The sequence below is a fragment of the Chrysemys picta genome, chromosome 4, assembly GCF_011386835.1.
Source record: "Chrysemys picta bellii isolate R12L10 chromosome 4, ASM1138683v2, whole genome shotgun sequence".
Lineage (NCBI taxonomy): Eukaryota > Metazoa > Chordata > Testudines > Emydidae > Chrysemys > Chrysemys picta.
Genome location: NC_088794.1, coordinates 111,197,071 through 111,215,859, shown reverse-complemented (window position 1 = coordinate 111,215,859; position 18,789 = coordinate 111,197,071). Strand labels below are relative to the sequence as shown.

The 18,789-nt window shown below is 46.1% G+C and overlaps 1 protein-coding gene across 1 annotated transcript; it reads left to right on the top strand.

The window, feature by feature from the left end:
- The first annotated feature begins 14,054 nt into the window (after positions 1-14,054).
- On the top strand, positions 14,055-16,599 carry LOC135983170 (uncharacterized). The gene is made up of 2 exons (XM_065593336.1): positions 14,055-15,035; positions 16,030-16,599. Exons 1-2 carry the CDS (start codon positions 14,252-14,254, stop codon positions 16,503-16,505), a joined length of 1,260 nt encoding a protein of 419 aa, XP_065449408.1. The 5' UTR covers positions 14,055-14,251; the 3' UTR covers positions 16,506-16,599.
- Positions 16,600-18,789: the final 2,190 nt, after the last annotated feature.

The window sequence follows — 18,789 nt, the reverse complement described above, 5'->3', positions numbered from 1 at the left end:
CTTCCAAACCTGTGGGGATTTCCCCATGTGCAATAAAGCTGACCCTGTCATCTTTCCTTTCATGAAATAGGGCTGACCTTAACAGGATTATTTTATGTGGATTCCCACTGTGTTCTCAGGTATGCCCTGGAGGGTTGTTGTTGTTGTTGTTTTTTGGCCCAAGTGTGAGTGTGGAACCACACCTGCATTGACTTCAGAGGGGGTGCAGGGTATTCAGGGAGTTCAATATCTTTCCCACAGTTTGCAAAGCATTTTAGTTTGCTTAGATATTTAAAAAACAAAACAAACAAACAAAAAATGAGATAAATAGGAGCTCAATCTTTCTCCCATTGAGGGCAGTGGCAAAACTCCCCTTGTCCTCTATGGGAGCAGACCTCACATTCATAAGACTGAGGTAAGTATATATAGGCCAGCATGAATATATTTCATCTGGTAAAATACAGATTTTACTGTGCATATGATTTGCCTCATTACGTATAATGACTCCTCCAAAATATATGAAATGACCACATACTTCATGTGCAAGAACTGTCTTTTTACAAGGTTAGTTACCCTGAATGTCAATATTCCACTACACATTTTCTAAATAGGCATTTACACAATAGATCTTAATTGCTACAAGGGAGCCCTTTGTCTATGAGAAATAATTTGTCTTATGCCACAGCACAAACCAAGGATTATGATTTTCAGGTGAGGAATAAGAAACAGGTACTAGTTAACTCCTAAGCAACACAGATTCTGTTTTCATGCAACAGTTTGTACTAATAAAAAGCAGGAGGTGATCCCATTCTCACTTCCTGGATATCTGAAAGTAAAATTACAACACCGATGGCCCTGGGTTTTTTTAAACTGTTTTTTCCATGTTACTACAAGTTACCCAGAACACGATGCAGTGATAAGTGAAAATAAATAAGATAGATTTCCCTCTTTCTATAAAGCTATTACATTAAACATAATCACTATTTTTAAAAAATCACAAATCAGCAAAGAATGAGTGAAGCTTGCTAGAAACTTGCTATTTTCAATTCATTCAATAAAAGGTGATTTATTTTTAAAATATTCTTTCCATTTTTTTTATTGATAGCTGAGTTTTTCAAGCACCAATACACACCAAATTTTATTAAACCACAATGTTTAAAACAGGAAGTTCCCTTCCTACTCCAGAGGCTTGTAAAATAACTGCTACCAATCAATGGGATATTGTTAAGGGCCCAATCCTGCAAATACATATGCGTAGTCCTGCATTTTAGTGGGACTACCCATGTGAATAAGGGTTTTGGGGATGATGCCCTTACTCTTTAGGCTTCACATACTGTTGATTTTTAAATATGGAAATTGACATTGATAAATCACATTTGGTAGTTTGCCTGCATATTAGTGTCCAAAATATTTTCATCTAAAGATATAACCATCAAATGCAGTATGTATGAAGGCATTTTACGTATTTTCCCTTTTTCAAAAACAACCTGCCCAATCAACCTTTATTTAAATGACCATTAAGATTGTTTGTGACAACATGATTAAAGCCAAATGATTCTAAATTAAGGGTCACATTATCTTTTCAGTTCCGTCCATTAAGAAAAATGAACAAAACCAGCAATACACAGTAAGGTATAATTTCCTTTTGAGGAACCTAATGGGAAATACTTGCCAGTACTGTACTTACAGACTAGATTTACCCCCTTCACCATTATATCCCTCAAATTTTCCCCTCTTAACATGGAATTTCTTTGTTTTGGTGTCTTTTGTTGCCAGGGTAATGTTAAAGATGGACATTGGTTCTTCTGGCATTTAAAAAGTAACTAAAGTTCAGTTCCTGCTAAATGGAGGGGGTGGGGGAGAGAAAAATAGGGAAACAAATCATATATGTATTTACACTGCATACTTTTGGGAGGGGCTCAGATACCACTGTGATGGGCACCATGTCTGGACCTAGATAGATAGGGAATCAATGGATAAGCTATACACAGAGAGCAAAATCTCCATGAATGAAAACACACTATCTTACTGCCTCTACCTCCTGGTTCAAAAGTTTTAAAATACCTTCCCCTACCCCTTAGAACAGTATGGGGAGAAAACCAATTACTGGGAAGAATATACTGGTCTTGCCTCTATAGGGCTAAAGTAGCCAAAGAGGTGCCTTAGGGTACTGAGAATGAGCAGGAGAGGGATTGTGATACAACTAATTTCCACTCTCCACCTGCCAGCAGAGTAAATCAGAGGTTTATTTTTCCTTTTGCTGTTTTTAGGAAGCTAGGGCAATCTGAAAGGGTGGTGAGTTCCCTTCCTATCTTGTCCCATTGCCAAGGTGGAACCAGAGCATCCCAGGAACTGCAAAGTCTGGACAGAACCCTAAGTGTTCAGTTACATTGCTCATGCATAAGGCAGGCTCTGAGGATAAAGAACTATAGGTATCACAGGCTACCACTGAGGTCAAAGGGAGTTTTGCAAGATATTTCAGTCGAAGTAGAATGGGCTTTATTAGGTGCTGTGTGCCTTCAAGTCCTATTGGAGACTGTAAACTCTTTAAGACAGGGACTGTCTCTTTACTATATGTTTGTACAGCATGTAGCACAATGGCCCAAATACAAGTACTACTGCAATATAAATGATAACATGAAATAAATAAACAATACGGCTAAATACCTCTAGGAGTTGATCAACACCTTGCAGGATGGAGCCCTATACATATTGCTGTCAAAGTCACATATCATAATTTGTAACAACTGCTTGGACTCTTGTACTATCTTAAACACTTCTGTTATGTATTGAATAGATTACTGAAATTTCATCTTGATATGAAAATCATAAAAATCCAGTTTTGCACATAACATACAGGATTTAAAAAAAAAAAGAAAAACAGAAGACTATCTCTTTCATGAGAGGCCGTAAAATGGGGATTATTTGCTCAAGAGTCCGGAACTCCTTGGCAAATACATATTTATCTGATAAACCAGAGCATTTACAATTTGGTCTATTGAGTGTAAATATGTATGTAGGCAGTTTTCACAATGTCTCTTCTGTCCTGGATAGCCTGGCACACTTAAATATGTATTAATATACTTTTCTAAAGGATAAATTTGTATTCCTTTTTGTGGAAATGCTTATCTAGAACAAAAGCTATGGGACAGAACGATAAGGAAAATAATCTTTGTGGAAAGTAGTTATTAGATATGAGCTAAGTTGCTTTGCAATCGATTTTAATTTTGAAAAGGAAGAGAGACATTCTACTTAATCAGGTAAATAACATACAACATAACACTTTTTAACCAAATAGATTATACCTATTTCAGACTAAATATTTCTTACCTTTAGTTGCTGTGGAAATTATTATGTCATAAACTGTGGAGTCTGGCCCTATGCAATATGCAATAAGCAGCAGGATTAGATTAACTACTCATAAAATACAACAATCCTGTTTTCATGCAAATATCTTTAACAATAAATAAAAATGGAAATATAGACAATGTAATTAGCTTTTTAAAAAATATATTTCCCCAATATATTCAGCATTGAATTACACTTGAAATCCTATAAAAGTGTGTAAATATATATGCCCAGGAATATACAGATCTACATTAATATACATATACTTATCTACAAGATCCTGTGTTTTATTGACGATGTGGACTATGCATACATATAACACACCTGAGACAATATCAGCTTAACAAGAAACTTGGAAAATTAAAGACCAATAATGAAAAAAGTGTTTTTTTAAAAAATGCTACCCTCATTTTAATTGTAACATTATTTTTAAGATTATTGAACACTGGGGCTTCAAAATTATTCTATGAGAAATGAAATCACATTTCAAGCGTAATTTTTCATAAGGTCTAAAATAAATATTCAATATTACGTCCCTGTCAAAATATGAATTTGAAGCTTGGAAAGCGAAGGGTGTGGGAGGACAGCATTTAGTATGGGTCTGGCTCCTGGGTGGTGCTGAGTGTCACCAAATCCTACTGATCTCAATAGGGGCTGGAGCTGCTCAACATCTCACAGGATGGGTCTTTTAGAAAAGGCCAGAAAGAGAAAAAGAGAGATAAGTTAGCTTAGCAGCAGCAGGTGTGGGCTCAAGAGTAGATGGCTGGATGGACAGATTGAGGGGTTAATAGACAGATACACATGTGAATTAATGGCTGGAGAGGGCGAGATGGAGTGTGCTGGGGAAGACAAGGAGTGAAAAGATTTGGCGTAGTTATAGCAACCAGCTCAGCCCTATCCACTCCCCCCTCCTCTCTAAACCCCTTTCAGCTCGGGCTGCCGGAACACGTTTTTAATTAAAGCGTATAAAAAGTTGTTTTGTAAGGACTGCTCCTCATCCGATCGGTTTCAAAATGGTTAATCAGGCTTCATCTCCTTTTGATGCTCAGAGAAGCATAGGCCGCAGAGGGGGCTCACTGAAACTGCTGCTGAGAGAGTTATCTCTCAATCAGACTGACCGGGAGGGTGAAACGAGCACATTGACTCGAGTAAGGACTGGAGGATTTGGTCCCTAGTTATTTATTAACACTGCACATGAGTAAAGCGCTGCCTGTGGGCATGTTGCTCTGAAATACAGAAGGGACATTAGGCAGCCTGTGCCTTTAGCACTATAGGAATTCCCCCCACTCCAATGTATGGGGGCTGCAATCTACAGCAGCAGGGATAATCTGCCCTGGAAAAATGAGGGTGGGAACTGGTCCGAAGGTTTTGGAGACTAGTGCCCTATAGATAGAGCCAAGGACGCAAAACAATGGGGGAGGGGAGGAGGCTCCTCTAAGCTTGTCACACATTGAAACTTATTGTGATGAAGTCTCCTTCAATGGCACTCAACTTCCCAGCCACTTTTCCTCCTCCATTTCCTTAGGGCAAGTGTTTCCATAGAAAACATGGGGGCTGTAGTCCCCCCCCTCTGTCCTCGCCACTCAGTCTCTGGATGCTGAGGCAGGTCTGACTCATCTCTCCTGTTCCTGGAGACAGCAGCCTGCTCAGTTCTAGCAAAGGGAGGGAAGAGTTCCCCACTGGGTGTGTAAGGGCCACAGAACTGCACACTGAGTTATTTATTTACTCAAGGGCTCCTGTAAAAATGAAACAAACAAATAAATAAATAAAAGAGTATATAGTAAACACACACAATTCTTCATCTCTGTTAATAACATCCTATTTGATTAAAAAAGGGAAAGAATGTTTAGTACCCCTTACACTTCTCTGTGGTCACTTTTCGCATTTCCTGAAAATCGTTGAAGTCAGTTTCACGTTTCTTTGCAGTCAGTTTCACTTTCAGGTCCTTAGTGCCCTAGTGTCTGAGTTGTAAGCTCTACAAGAAAGTATTCTGTTGGGTTTTTTTGTTTGTTTTTTTAAAAAACCCTGTCATCAGTATAGGCTTTTTATCATGAAAAATATTTCTATTGATCTTCAATTTTGTCAAAAAATATTTTTACAAAACCTAACTTTTAGCTAAAATTTAAGCTAATCGTTTGTAACAAGCATGAAACCAACTGAACTCTCCTTTTGAGTGTCCCTGAAAACTGCCAATCAAGTCTGGGGAGGGACTGGTTGTGAAACCTGACCTTGCTTCTGATTCAGTTGAAAGCCCCAAATGTTTCATGCATGACAGTGTCTTTTAGATATTTCTTATTTAGACTTTTTTCCTTCTTCCTCCTTCCAATTTCCTTGTGATTAACAAGAAGCCCTTCCCAATATAAACAGTGTAACAACTATGCTGTAGGCAGCAGTATTCCCTTGAAAATTTGTATTACTGTTTTTTTTCATTCAAAGACACAAGTGTTTGACATAATTGTTTATAAAACAAAAGCAGCCAGTTACAAGTAAAAAAAAAACAACTGATACATTTTACAATTATCACAGCATTTTAGCATTGCTACCCATATTTGGCAACATTTCACAAGATTTTGCTTTTATTTTAAGCAATCTGATTAATTTCTGATTTCTGCCTTCAATGTTGCCCTTATCTAAAATGACTGCAATCTCCCATTACTCACAATAGGACCAACTCCTCCGGTTTCCCTCAGTGAGGTGGCCACCACTTTGCAGGTGAAGTTGACACTGCCCCCAGAAAAGATGGCCACCGTCTCCCATTATTATCCATGGGGCTGAGCCCAGGCTGCTCTCACAGAATATGGTGGCCCTTGTCTGTGAGGGCCATGGAAAGGACAGGATAAGATGGAGGTGCCAGGAATGAGTTTACCAGGACAGTAGGGAGGGGGAATGTGTTAGGAAACTGAACAATAAACGGGGAGGAGTTAGGGGAAAGTGGAGAGCCAGAAGCAAACAGAGAGGGCTAAATATAGGGAGCAGAGGGGAGACTGAGGAGGTACACAGGGCAATGTGCCATGGCAGACAGAGACTAAAATGGGTAGCACACTGGAAGGAAAAAAGGAAGGAAATACAGGAGGCAAGTGAATGTAGGGAGTAGGTGGGCACAGGAGTGGGGAGGGGAAGGACATGGAGACAGAATGTGAATGGGGCTGCTGCCTATCCTTTCCAGGAAGGGAAAGAGAGACCACAGCAATAGAACAGCAGCTCCCCACACTCCAGAGGATAGCAGTAATTCAGCGGAATTCCCTGTGAATAGTGAACAGAGAAGCCTGCTTTTTGGGTGTGTATGTAAGGTTACATTTTGACGCTGCGATAACTGCACACAAAATGGGGGTTGGCTGCTTCCCCTAAAGATGAAAAAAAATCAGAAGTCAGGCTAAAAACTTGATTTATTAAATATCTCCTGATTTGGGGGCTCTGACTCATGATTTTTGAGTACTTGTTGGCAAAACTATACTTTTAAAATTTCACCTTTACCACAGGTCAGGAATTATTATTGTTCTTTATTATTTACTTGCAATAGTGCCCACTATGTACTAAGCACTTTCCAAACATTTAAGACAAACACTCCCCTGCTCCAAGGAGTTCACAATCTAAGGAATAGTTTAACAAAAGCAGGGTTAATAGGTTATTTCCAAATATGATATAGTCATGTTATTTTCTAGAAGTCCATTTTAAAGCATGTAAAAGCATGCAAAGTTTACTACTGCAAAAGTTATAAAGCTATTGGTAATAGAGACTCAGGTTAGATAAGGGACTGTATGGGTGGAGCAAGTGAACAATGCACTCAGAAGTGCTTTTCTTTCACTGATCTTGGTTCAAATTAAGGTTACATTCCAAGGGGAGTGTCCTTTTCTTTTTCTTTTTTTTCTCCGGGAAGAGGATTTAAAATACATCATTTTTAGTTAAAAAACAACAAAAAACCCTATACATATTAATATGAATGAAGCATTCAGCAGTGGAAGGAATCAGATTCGTCTTCCTCCTCATTAAGGGTTGATCCTGCCAATTTTGAGCACCCTCAGATCCAAGTGCAGTCAAAGCAGGTTGAATAAACTCAGCTCCTGGCAGGAATAGGCCTGATCCTGTGCCCCTTTTTGGTGTAAATAAGTCCTACTGAAGTCAATGGACTTCTGGTCCTGATCCTGCAAGATGCTGACAACCTGTCCTATAAGGTGCTGTGTGTTCTCAAGTTCCAAAGAAGTCAGCAGAAGTGACAGCAAGTAAATCATTACAGATTCAAGCCCCACGTACTTCTGCCTATGCATTAGAATTACACTGGCTCCACTATATTCAGGGTGGTCTGTGATGATGTGATTGGACTTGCCCTGTAAGAAATAAAATATACATGCACATGTTACATAGGCAAACACTCACAGACATCTGCACTCAAGCACCCCCCATAATAAGTCCAGTTTGTTGTACATATACATATGTCAAACATTTGACATGTTTGTGAAAAATATTTCCTCTCCCCCCCCCATCAAAAGTCAACGTTTGGGGTGAAAAACATTACAAAATAGGTTATTATTATTGTCACAAAATACCTATGGGGTCCATAGGACCATAACAAGACCTCATATGGGACATCTTATTTTATGCATCCTGAAACCTTGGAGATATTACAGTCTGACATATCAATAAGTTCGAGAACAGAAAAAGTGGGTGAGGCAATCTCTTTTATTGGACCAACTGCTGTAGGTGAGAGAGACAAGCTTTTGAGCTTACACAGAGCTCTTCTTCAGGTCTGGGAAACTTACTCAGGGTTTGTCTTCACGTACAGCACTTTAGTGAAGATGCTAGTACACCGACGGGAGAGTTTCTCCTGTTGGCATAGTTAATCCATCTCTCGAGAGGCGGTAGCTATGGCAGCAGGAGAAGCTCTCCCATCGACCTAGCACTGTCTACACAGGCAGTTAGGTTGGTACAACTACATCACTCAGGGGTGTGAATTTTTCACATCCTGAGTGATGTAGTTATACCGATATAGGTCTGTAGTGTAGACCTGGCCTCACAGTGTCACAGCTAACTACAAGATGGAACAGATTGTTTAGCATAGGTAGTTAACACATATTTCAAGGGACCATTCAAGGTGAAGTGCCTGTTAACACCCTCCTGTCATAGGGAGGAAAGGAAAGACCAGGGAAGGGGGAGGGGAGGGCAACCGGGAGGTGGGGTTTAGTGGGTTATAGATTGTTTTAATAAGCCATAAATCCAGTGTCTCTATTCAGGCTCTTATGAAAGCGTTGTTCAAAAGACGAGCCTGGGAGCTTAAATTCATAACTTTGCTAGTCACTCACATGGACTGAATAGAGTGTTCTTTGTCTGCAACACATGGTACCAGGGACTCAGGACGTGGTGTGGGTGCAGCAGGAGCCTGTGCTCTGGAGGTCATAAGTGAAAGCAGCCTCTCAAACAGGTCTTTCTGCAGACCTCTATCTCCTTCCCTCAGCCAACATTCCTGCTCCAGAAACTGCAATGCAAGCCTCTCCCTGCATGCTGAAACTCTGTCCTCACTTTGCAGCCTCTCTGTGCCTTTCCACTTCCCTTAAATCCTTCTCCTTGTTGGCCACCATAAGTTCATCATGGAAATGCTTCCACTTGGATCGGTCTGTGACAGTTCTGAGTCCCAGGGAGCTGCTGGAATGGGCCTGTGCTGCTGAGGTGGAAGGATCAACAGAAGTTGAAAGACCACCTCAAGTGAGGCTGTCGTGAAGTGCTGGTGGCTCAGTGCTTGGCACGGTACCCAAGCAAACTCCTCGTAAAAGGGACAGGATGATGGCGAATGCCCAGAAATGTGGTTCTCATCCCTGGCTTTCTGGTAGTCAGTCTTGAGCCACAAAAATCCTCTCTTTGCATTGTTCACTGGTCTGGTGAATTCCCAGTGCTGCCTGCTTCTTTGCTATTAGCTGGTCCACATTATCTTCCTGGAACTGCTGCTAAAGTTGAACTGTTTGCTTGCCTTGCACCAGAGATTAACTAAAATTTGGCTGTGCTCCCGGGATCAGCTAGCAGCATGCTTGGTAAAGGACTTCTTCATATGGGTGGACATTACAAATGCAGGAGTAGGTTCACTCTGCTTGCAGCTCAGCAGTCAGAACAAAATGGAAGGGTTAAATGCCTCACAGCTGTTCTTGAACCAGGGGGTTGGCTTCCATTTCCTGAGAGTCGACTGGCCAGCCTTGGGATAGAAGGGACAAAGGACACTGGCCCATGGGATTGTTGCAATAACATTGATGGACTCTCAGGACCCAAGTCTGGGCCTGAACTGCATTCACACAGCAAAACAATGGAGTATGGGCCCTTGCCTCCACCGGATTCAGTCTCAAATCCCCCAGCCCTAAGGGTAGAGCCCTGCAAATCTGTGGATATCTGTGGACCATTTTTGCAGATATGGATCAGATGCAGATACCACTGTGCAGGGCTCTACTCACTGATGGTGCCTGGCCCATGACATCTGGCTCGGGCAGCCAGGGGGGCACACCATGCGTGGGGCTGGTGGTCAGCAGCCAGTGGCAGGCCAGAGTCAGAGCTGTCCAGCACCCACTCGCTGTGCCGCTTCCTGTCCAGCAGTTCGGGCCCCTTGGGGAGCGCCAGCGTCCCCGCCAGGGAATGGCCTGGTAGCACTGGCTGAGCTCTTGGCCCGCCGGCTCCTGGGCAGCAGGGCCCACCATCAGCTGCGAAGATTGGAGTAGGCGGGGCCCCAGTGCCCCACACCTCCGCCCTGCTGTGATGCAACACACACTGCTGCTGCTGTTGCTTGCAAGCACCTGGGAGCAGCATGCAATGCAATGCCCCTTCCTCCCACCCCCTTGCCACCCCTTCTCCTCAAGACCCCACCCCCCTGCTTGCTCAGCTCTGTTCCCTCTGCCTTCCCCCCCTCGCTAGCCCTTGTGAGACGGCTTGCTGCTGTGGATGTGGATATACATAAAAGACGGCTAGTGGATTCCCGGTTGGGCGCATGCGGATGTATATGTAACACCAACAGACCCCGGTTGTCAGCAGGCAGGATCGAACCAGGGACTTCTGGAGCTTAGTGCATGAGCTTCTACAGCAGTGATTCTTAACCTGGGGTGCACGCACCGCCTGGGGGTGTGAGATGCCCTTTCTGGGGGTGTGAGACATGCCAGATTTTTTTTAGAAGGTCTACAACATGAGCTAAAAGCCAACCGGCTGTTAGCTAAGGCTGTAAAGCAGACTCATTTAACTCTCTCTCTTTAAGTGGTCTCGGTGCCACTAGAAGGGACAGAACACCCCACCCGGAAGGTGTGTGGGTTACATATAGATAGATGTGGCTTTGGGCTTGAGCCTGAGTATGAGCCCAGGCTTACACTGCAGTGTAAATATACCCTCTGCCTCTGATCTCTCCCCATTCCAGCCCATTCAACACACTGCCATTACCGTCCTTCGCAACCACTCAGGTCATGTCCCTCCCCTACCTTTATGAGTCCCTCCACTGGCTTCCCTACTGGGTTCAACCTCAATTTCATGCTTCTTGACCTCACCCTTAGTGCTCTGTGCAGTGCTGCTCTTGCCTGTATCTTGGCTCTCCTCACTTACTACACCCCCATGATGCATTATGATCTGCCAACTCTGCCCGCCTCTCAGAAGCTTACATCTTCACACTTTTTTAACCCTGTTCTCTATGCCAAGAAGAGCCTCCCCCTCTCCTGAGAATGCCATGCAAACATCACTGTCCTCCTTCAGATCTCTCCCGAAAATCACTTCTTCCAGCTTGCCTTCCACTAGCAAGTGCCCACCCACTGATTTTACAATACGTCACCCAATAATCCTTCGCTTTAGCTCAGATTACAGTATAATTAAAATCACCATAATACAAAACCAAGCTAACAAGATTAACTGCTCAATCACTTAGCTTTTATGTTGCATCCTTTCTGTCCATCTCTCTGACTTTGGCTATTTAAACTGTAGGATCTTTGCAATCCTTACATGTTTGTGAATCTCCATGGCACAGCAGCAGTGCTATAGAAATAAAAAAATCATCCGTAATAATTAATAAATACATAACATAAATAAATAAAACAAAGGTCATTAGGTTGTGGGTTGTTTTGCTCCTATTTTGCCAATCCACCTTCCATCCTACTCTTTCATTAGTTATCTCCATTACCATTTTATTTTCCTTGTTTTCTATCTAATGTTTTCACATCTTTCCTTGTTTCTCCTTTCTCCTGGTTCTGTTTATCTTTTCCCATTCCCAGCTTTCTGGTCTGATTGGTGTCTCCCTTTACATGCTCACCCCTTCATCTGTTTTCTCTTTTTTTCATTGTAGCCTGTCTTGTTTGGCTCTTTTGCACCCTCTCCCCCATCTTTTTATATTCCCTCTCTCATTCCTTTGTGCTTTTTTCTGTCCCACCTTCCTTCCTATTCTGTTCATTGGCTGGTAACAGTACCTCTTGGTTCTCTTCTGAAAAGTCCTCCTTATCTTTTTCACCTTCCCTTCACCCATTGCCAAAAATCTCTACTTCCCCTTCAAGGCTCCCAATTTAGTTTTACTCCACCAATTATACAAAGCAATCTGGATCACTTAGCAAGGTGGGCTCATGTGAATGTGTGGTTTAGACAGACAAATGCAAGTGTAGATGTCTGGGAACAAAGATTGTATGTCACGTTTACGGGTGGGGGACTGTATACTGGAATGCAGTGGCACTGAAAAGGAGTTGGAGGTCATGGTGGATAACAAGCCAAACATGAGCTTCAAGTGCGATGCTATGGCTAAGAGAGCTAATGCAATCCTTGGATATAGAAGCCTGGAAAAAATCAAATAGAAGGGAGTTGGCATTATCTCTGTATACAGCATTGATGAGGCCATTACTAGAATACTCTGTCCAGTTATCGTCTGCACTGTACAGTATAGCACCGTGGGAGCTCCAGTGGGTGCTCAGCACCCACCAGTCACAGCTATTCGGTGGTGCCCCTGATGAGCTAATGGGGGATGCCGCCATACAGCTGTTTGGTAACATCGCCAAACAACTGATAGATGGCAGCTGTTTGGTGGCTAGGGGAGGGACTTGGGGGAGAGCAGAGAGCAGCAAGCGACGGGCAGTTGGGGGGCCTAGGGAAGGAGGTGGAACGGTGGGGCCTTGGGAGAAGGGGTGGAGTGGGGTCAGAGTGTCGGGGTGGAGGTGGAGTACCCCCGGGGAAAACTAGAAGTGCCCATGGTGTTCACAATTCAAAAAGGATGTTGAAAAATTGTAACAGTTTCATAATGATTCCAGGTCTGGCCTGTGTTATGCAGGAGATCAGCTTAGATGATTATAATGGTCCCTTTGGCCTTAAAATCTATTAATCTGTTCCTTTTCCCAGAATTTCTTTGAATTCTATTTTCTCCCCCAATGCTCAGAACAGCTTGAGAATGATGTTGATATCGCCACACCTGGGGAACAGACCTTTAACTAACACACATATTTATGTCCAGTCTGGCTTGGAACCCACACATCTCTACAAACATACAGCACCACATTTATCACTGGCTTCTTCCCAAAATGCATTTCACCTTCCATCTGTGGACCCCCACCCTTCCCCTACAGAAATGCACAAGCACACCTCCTGTTTTGGTGCTCTGATTCCCTCTTCTCTTGTTCCCTGGGTACCTCTACATTTTCTCTCACCCTCTCTTCTGTCATAGGATCATAGAAATGGAGGTCTAAGCCCAGGGCTGGATTTACACGCCCCCAGGCACAACATCTTCAGCAACCCAACACAAACAGACCTCCCCAACCCCCACTGCCCAGCACCCTCCACAAACTCCCTACTGTCCAGCGCCTCCCCACCCCCTCACTGCCCACCACAACCCCACAAACTTCCCCAGAGAGCCACTCCCCCACACCCTGCCCCCCGGCCGCACTCACCAGCCCTGCTGGGAGGTGACTGTGTCCGCTGAGATGAGCTGGCAGCACAGCCGGAGCCAGTTGGGGATCGCTCTGGCCCCTCAGAAGCAGCACCATCAGCCAGGCTGGAGCAGGAGCAGGGCCTGCCCAGGCTGTGCTCCTTCAGGACCCTCTTCCCCTGCCACAGGGGGCTGCTTCGCCTTCCCTGCTGGCAGGAGCGCTTCGGCAGGGCTGCGTGGCACCGTCTCCCCTCAGCCAGCACGACCCCCTCTTGGGACCCAGGAGTGCCAAGCTTTGAACTTTTAGGCACCTCTAAGCACATGCCTACTGGGCCTAATTGGAAATCCAGCCATGTCTAAGTCCCCTGCACTGAGGCAGGACCAACTATACCTAGACTAAGATAATTCTTTCCTGGGTGCTGGCTGGTGAGTTTGCTCACATGCTCAGGGTTTAACTGATCGCCATATTTGGGGTCGGGAAGGAATTTTCCTCCAGGGTAGATTGGCAGAGGCCCTGGAGGTTTTTCGCCTTCCTCTGCAGCATGGGGCACGGGTCACTTGCTGGAGGATTCTCTGCACCTTGAGGTCTTTAAACCACGATTTGAGGACTTCAATAACTCAGGCATAGGTTAGGGGTTTGTTACAGGAGTGGGTGGGTGAGATTCTGTGGCCTGCATTATGCTGGAGGTCAGACTAGATGATCATAATGGTCCCTTCTGACCTTAAAGTCTATGAGTCTATCCCTCACAGGTGTTTTCATAGATTCATAGATTCATAGATTATAGGACTGGAAGGGACCTCGAGAGGTCATCGAGTCCAGTCCCCTGCCCTCATGGCAGGACCAAATACTGTCTAGACCATCCCTGATAGACATTTATCTAACCTACTCTTAGGCCTGGTCTACACTAGGCGTTTATGTCGAAGTTAGCGCCGTTAAATCGAATTAACCCTGCACCCGTCCACACTGCGACGCTATTTAGTTCGACATAGAGGTCTCTTTAATTCGACTTCTGTACTCCTCCCCGACGAGGGGAGTAGCGCTAAATTCGACATGGCCATGTCGAATTAGGCTAGGTGTGGATGGAAATCGACGCTAATAGCTCCGGGAGCTATCCCACAGTGCACCACTCTGTTGACGCTCTGGACAGCAGTGCGAGCTCGGATGCTCTGACCAGCCACACAGGAAAAGCCCCGGGAAAATTTGAATTTGAATTCCTTTTCCTGTCTGGCCAGTTTGAATCTCATTTCTGTCTGGACATCGTGGCGAGCACAGCAGCACTGGCAACGATGCAGAGCTCTCCAGCAGTGATGGCTGTGCAGTCTGGGAATAGAAAGAGAGCCCCAGCATGGACTGATCGTGAAGTCTTGGATCTCATCGCTGTGTGGGGCGATGAGTCCGTGCTTTCCGAGCTGCGATCCAAAAGAAGGAATGCAAAGATCTACGAGAAGATCTCTAAAGACATGGCAGAGAGAGGATACAGCCGGGATGCAACGCAGTGCCGCGTGAAAATCAAGGAGCTGAGACAAGGCTACCAGAAGACCAAAGAGGCAAACGGACGCTCCGGATCCCATCCCCAGACATCCCGTTTCTACGAGGCACTGCATTCCATCCTCGGTGCTGCCGCCACCACTACCCCACCAGTGACCGTGGACTCTGAGGATGGGATACTGTCCACGGCCGGTTCCTCGGACATGTTAGGGGACGGGGAAGATGAGGAAGGAGATGAGGAGGGCGAGGCAGTCGGCAGCTCTCACAACGCTGATTTCCCCGACAGCCACGATCTCTTCATCACCCTTACAGAGATCCCCTACGAAGCGTCCCCAGCCGTTACCCCGGACACAGAATCTGGTGAAGGATCAGCCAGTAAGTGTTGTAAACATCTAAACATTTATTTTTAACAAAACAGGAATATTAACAATTAAAAGAATGGGTTGTTCATGATTAGTGTGCCCTAGGCGCTTAACGGTTTAGTAAGGGGCAGTGCAAGTTTTGAAAAGAAATCTAGCAATGTCCGGTTTTCAGTGATTGTCCTGCACAAGCCGCTCTACTGTTTATTCCCTCATACTGCAGCTACAGTAAAATGCGGTCTATGTGTCCGGGGATAGAGCAGTAATCCTCCTGGGACATCTCGATGAAGCTCTCCTGGAGGTAACTTGAAAGCCGTTGCATGAGGTTCTTGGGGAGAGCGGCTTTATTGGGTCCTCCGAAGTACGACACGTTGCCGCGCCACGAGATTATCAAGTACTCGAGGATCATTGCTCTGCACAGCAGGGCGGCATACGGCCCTGGTCTTTGGAGGCTTTCCCGGAGCATTCTCTCTTTGTCGCTCTCGGAGATCCTCATCAGGGTGATGTCGGCCATGGTGACCTGCTTTTAATTAGGTAGGGGAATGTTAGTGTTGGGACTGCTTTCCCGTTCCTTTACAGAACTGTAACCGCTGGTTTGCAGCCACGCGGTGGAGGCGGGAGAGGGGCAGCCGAAAGGGATCGTTCCCGGGGACAGCCACGAGGGGGTGGGACAGGGGCAGAGTTCCCGCTTGCCGGATTGCTGGCAGCAGGGACTGACATTGATTTAAATGTGAAATGAGGCCAGTGGTAATATAAAAGTTTTAAACTGCCACAAGTGTACGGCTTACCATGTCTGCCTGCAACAGAAATTCCGTTGTGCTGCCTCGCTTCTCAAATGTGCTGTTCAAGACCCCAGGCACTGAATGCGAAGGCCGAGAATTCGACCTTGTGCTGAGTGCGCATGTGAAAGGTGCTGTGCATGGTCTTGTTCACAGAGAAAGACTATGTTCTTTGTTCACAACTACATTTATCTTTCTGAGGAATTCACTCCCTTTTTCCCATTTCCACAGCCCCGTCTGCGACTGTCTCACAACCTAGCCTGGAATCACAGTCCCAGAGGCTAGCGCGGATTAGGCGTAGGAAGAAGAGGACACGGGAGGACATGTTCTCTGAGCTTATGGCCTCTTCCCAAGCCCAGGCAGCACAGCAGACCCAGTGGCGGGAGAACTTGACCCGAATGCACCAAGCCAACATGGATCGGGAGGAGAGGTGGCGGCAGGAAGACCAGCAGGCGACTCAAACGCTGCTTGGACTACTGAGGGAGCAAACGGACACGCTCCGGCGCCTTGTGGATGTTCTGCAGGAACGGAGGCAGGAGGACAGAGCCCCGCTGCAGTCCATCTCTAACCGCCCTCCCCCGCCACCAAGTCCCATACCCACCTCACCCAAAATGCAAAGAAGGAGAGGCGGCAGAGTCCCTGCTAAGTCTCACTCCACCCCTGCAGAGAGCTCTAGTAGCAGAAGGCTCTCATTTCCCAAAATTTGAAAAGTTCTTTCCTTCCCGCCTGACACAAGCCCCCGTCCAAGTTTCACCTCCCAATGCCATGTGTAGTTGATAATAAAAAATTCGTTTCTGTTAACTACTGTTTCAATCATGTTCTTTTGGAGGAGGAGGGGAAAGGGGGTTGGTAATTGGACAGGACAGTCTCCTTTGGCAGGGTACATAGTCGGGGGCAGGCACAGCAGCAGGGCACATACACAGTGCAGTGATGCAGTGACTAGTTGCCCCGGTTAGTCTGGGAGGTTGTTTTGATGTAATGTTGGGGGGGGGGTGGGTTGCTCTGTGACTTTGTGGCGGGGGAGGGCAGTTACAGATCTTAAGCGCCGGTCCTTAGGCAGGATCACAGAGCCACACAGCATGGGATCTGTAACCGTCCTCCCCCTGCCACAAAGTCAAATAGACCCCCCATACACACAGTCCCGATCAGGAGGGTTGACAGGCTCCGTTGAAACAAGCATCCCACCGCAGCGGAGCCTGTCAATCCTTGAGTTTAGAAGCTGCATTCGCGTCACAACACTACACCCGCCCCGCACCACAGTCTGTGTCCCAGTTTTAAAAAATTCCCGCGAAAACAGTATTAAAGAAAACGGTGTGCTTTAACAAAGTAGAACTATTTTTATTTCGACACGTGTGTTGGAGGGGGGGTGAAGGGGGTATGTAACTGGATAGGATAGTCAACATTACCTGGGTAAAGAAACGGGGGCAGGTTTAGCTTCTCAGTACACAAACTATAAAGTCACAGGTTACCCTGCTCACTCAGGAACTTTGCTTTCAAAGCCTCCCGGATGCACAGCACTTCCCGCTGGTCTCTTCTAATCGCCCGGCTGTCTGGCTGTGAGTAATCACCAGCCAGGCTATTTTCCTCAACCTCCCACCCCGCCATAAAGGTCTCCCCCTTGCTCTCACAGAGATTGTGGAGCACACAGCAAGCTGCTATAACAATGGAGATATTGGTTTCGCTGAGATCACAGCGAGTCAGTAAGCTTCTCCATCTCCCCTTGAGACGGCCAAAAGCACACTCCACCACCATTCTGCACTTGCTCAGCCGGTAGTTGAAGAGTTCTTTTTCAGTGTCCAGGGCGCCAGTATAGGGCTTCATGAGCCAGGGCATTAGCGGGTAGGCTGGGTCCCCGAGGATGACTATAGGCATCTCCACATCCCCAACAGTTATTTTGTGGTCCGGGAAGTAAATACCTTGTTGCAGCCGTCTAAACAGACCAGAGTTCCTGAAAACACGAGCGTCATGAACCTTGCCCGGCCATCCCACGTAGATGTTGGTAAAACGTCCCCTGTGGTCCACCAGTGCTTGCAGCACCATGGAAAAGTATCCCTTTCGGTTAATGTACTGGGTGGCCTGGTGGTCCGGTGCCAGGATAGGGATGTGAGTTCCATCTATGGCCCCACCGCAGTTTGGGAATCCCATCGCTGCGAAGCCATCTATGATCGACTCCATGTTTCCCAGGGTCACTACCTTTGGCAGCAGTACATCAACGATTGCCTTCGCTACTTGCATCACAACAACCCCCACGGTAGATTTGCCCACCCCAAACTGGTTCGCGACTGACCGGTAGCTGTCTGGCGTTGCAAGCTTCCAGAGGGCTATGGCCACTCGCTTCTGTACACTCAGTGCAGCTCGCAACCGGGTGTCACTGCGCTTCAGGGCAGGGGACAGCAACTCACAAAGTTCCAGGAAAGTTCCCTTCCGCATGCGAAAGTTTCGCAGCCACTGGGATTCATCCCAGACCTGCAGCACTATGCGGTCCCACCACTCAGTGCTTGTTTCCCGTGCCCAGAATCGCCGTTCCACGGCATCAACATGACCCATTGCCACTGTGATGTCCTCGGCGCTGGGTCGCCTGCTTTCTGACAGGTCTGTGCTACTCTCAGACTTCAGGACATCACCGCGGTGCCGTAGCCTCCTCGCCTGACTTTTCTGCATCTGCCTCAGGGAAACCTTTATGATAAGCTGCGAGACGTTGAGAGCGGCCACAACTGCAGCGATGGTCGCAGCGGGCTCCATGCTCGGAGTACAGTGGCGTCCGCGCTGTCAATGACTGGAAAAGCGCGCGAACTGTTTTCCCGCCGGCGCTTTCAGGGAGGGAGGGCGGGAGTGATGGACGGATGACGACAGTTTCCCAAAAGCACCCTCGACTCATTTTGTTACCCAGAAGGCATTGCCGGCTACACCCAGAATTCCAATGGGCAGAGGGGACTGCGGGAACTGTGGGATAGCTGACCACAGTGCACCGCTTCGAATGTCGACGCTATC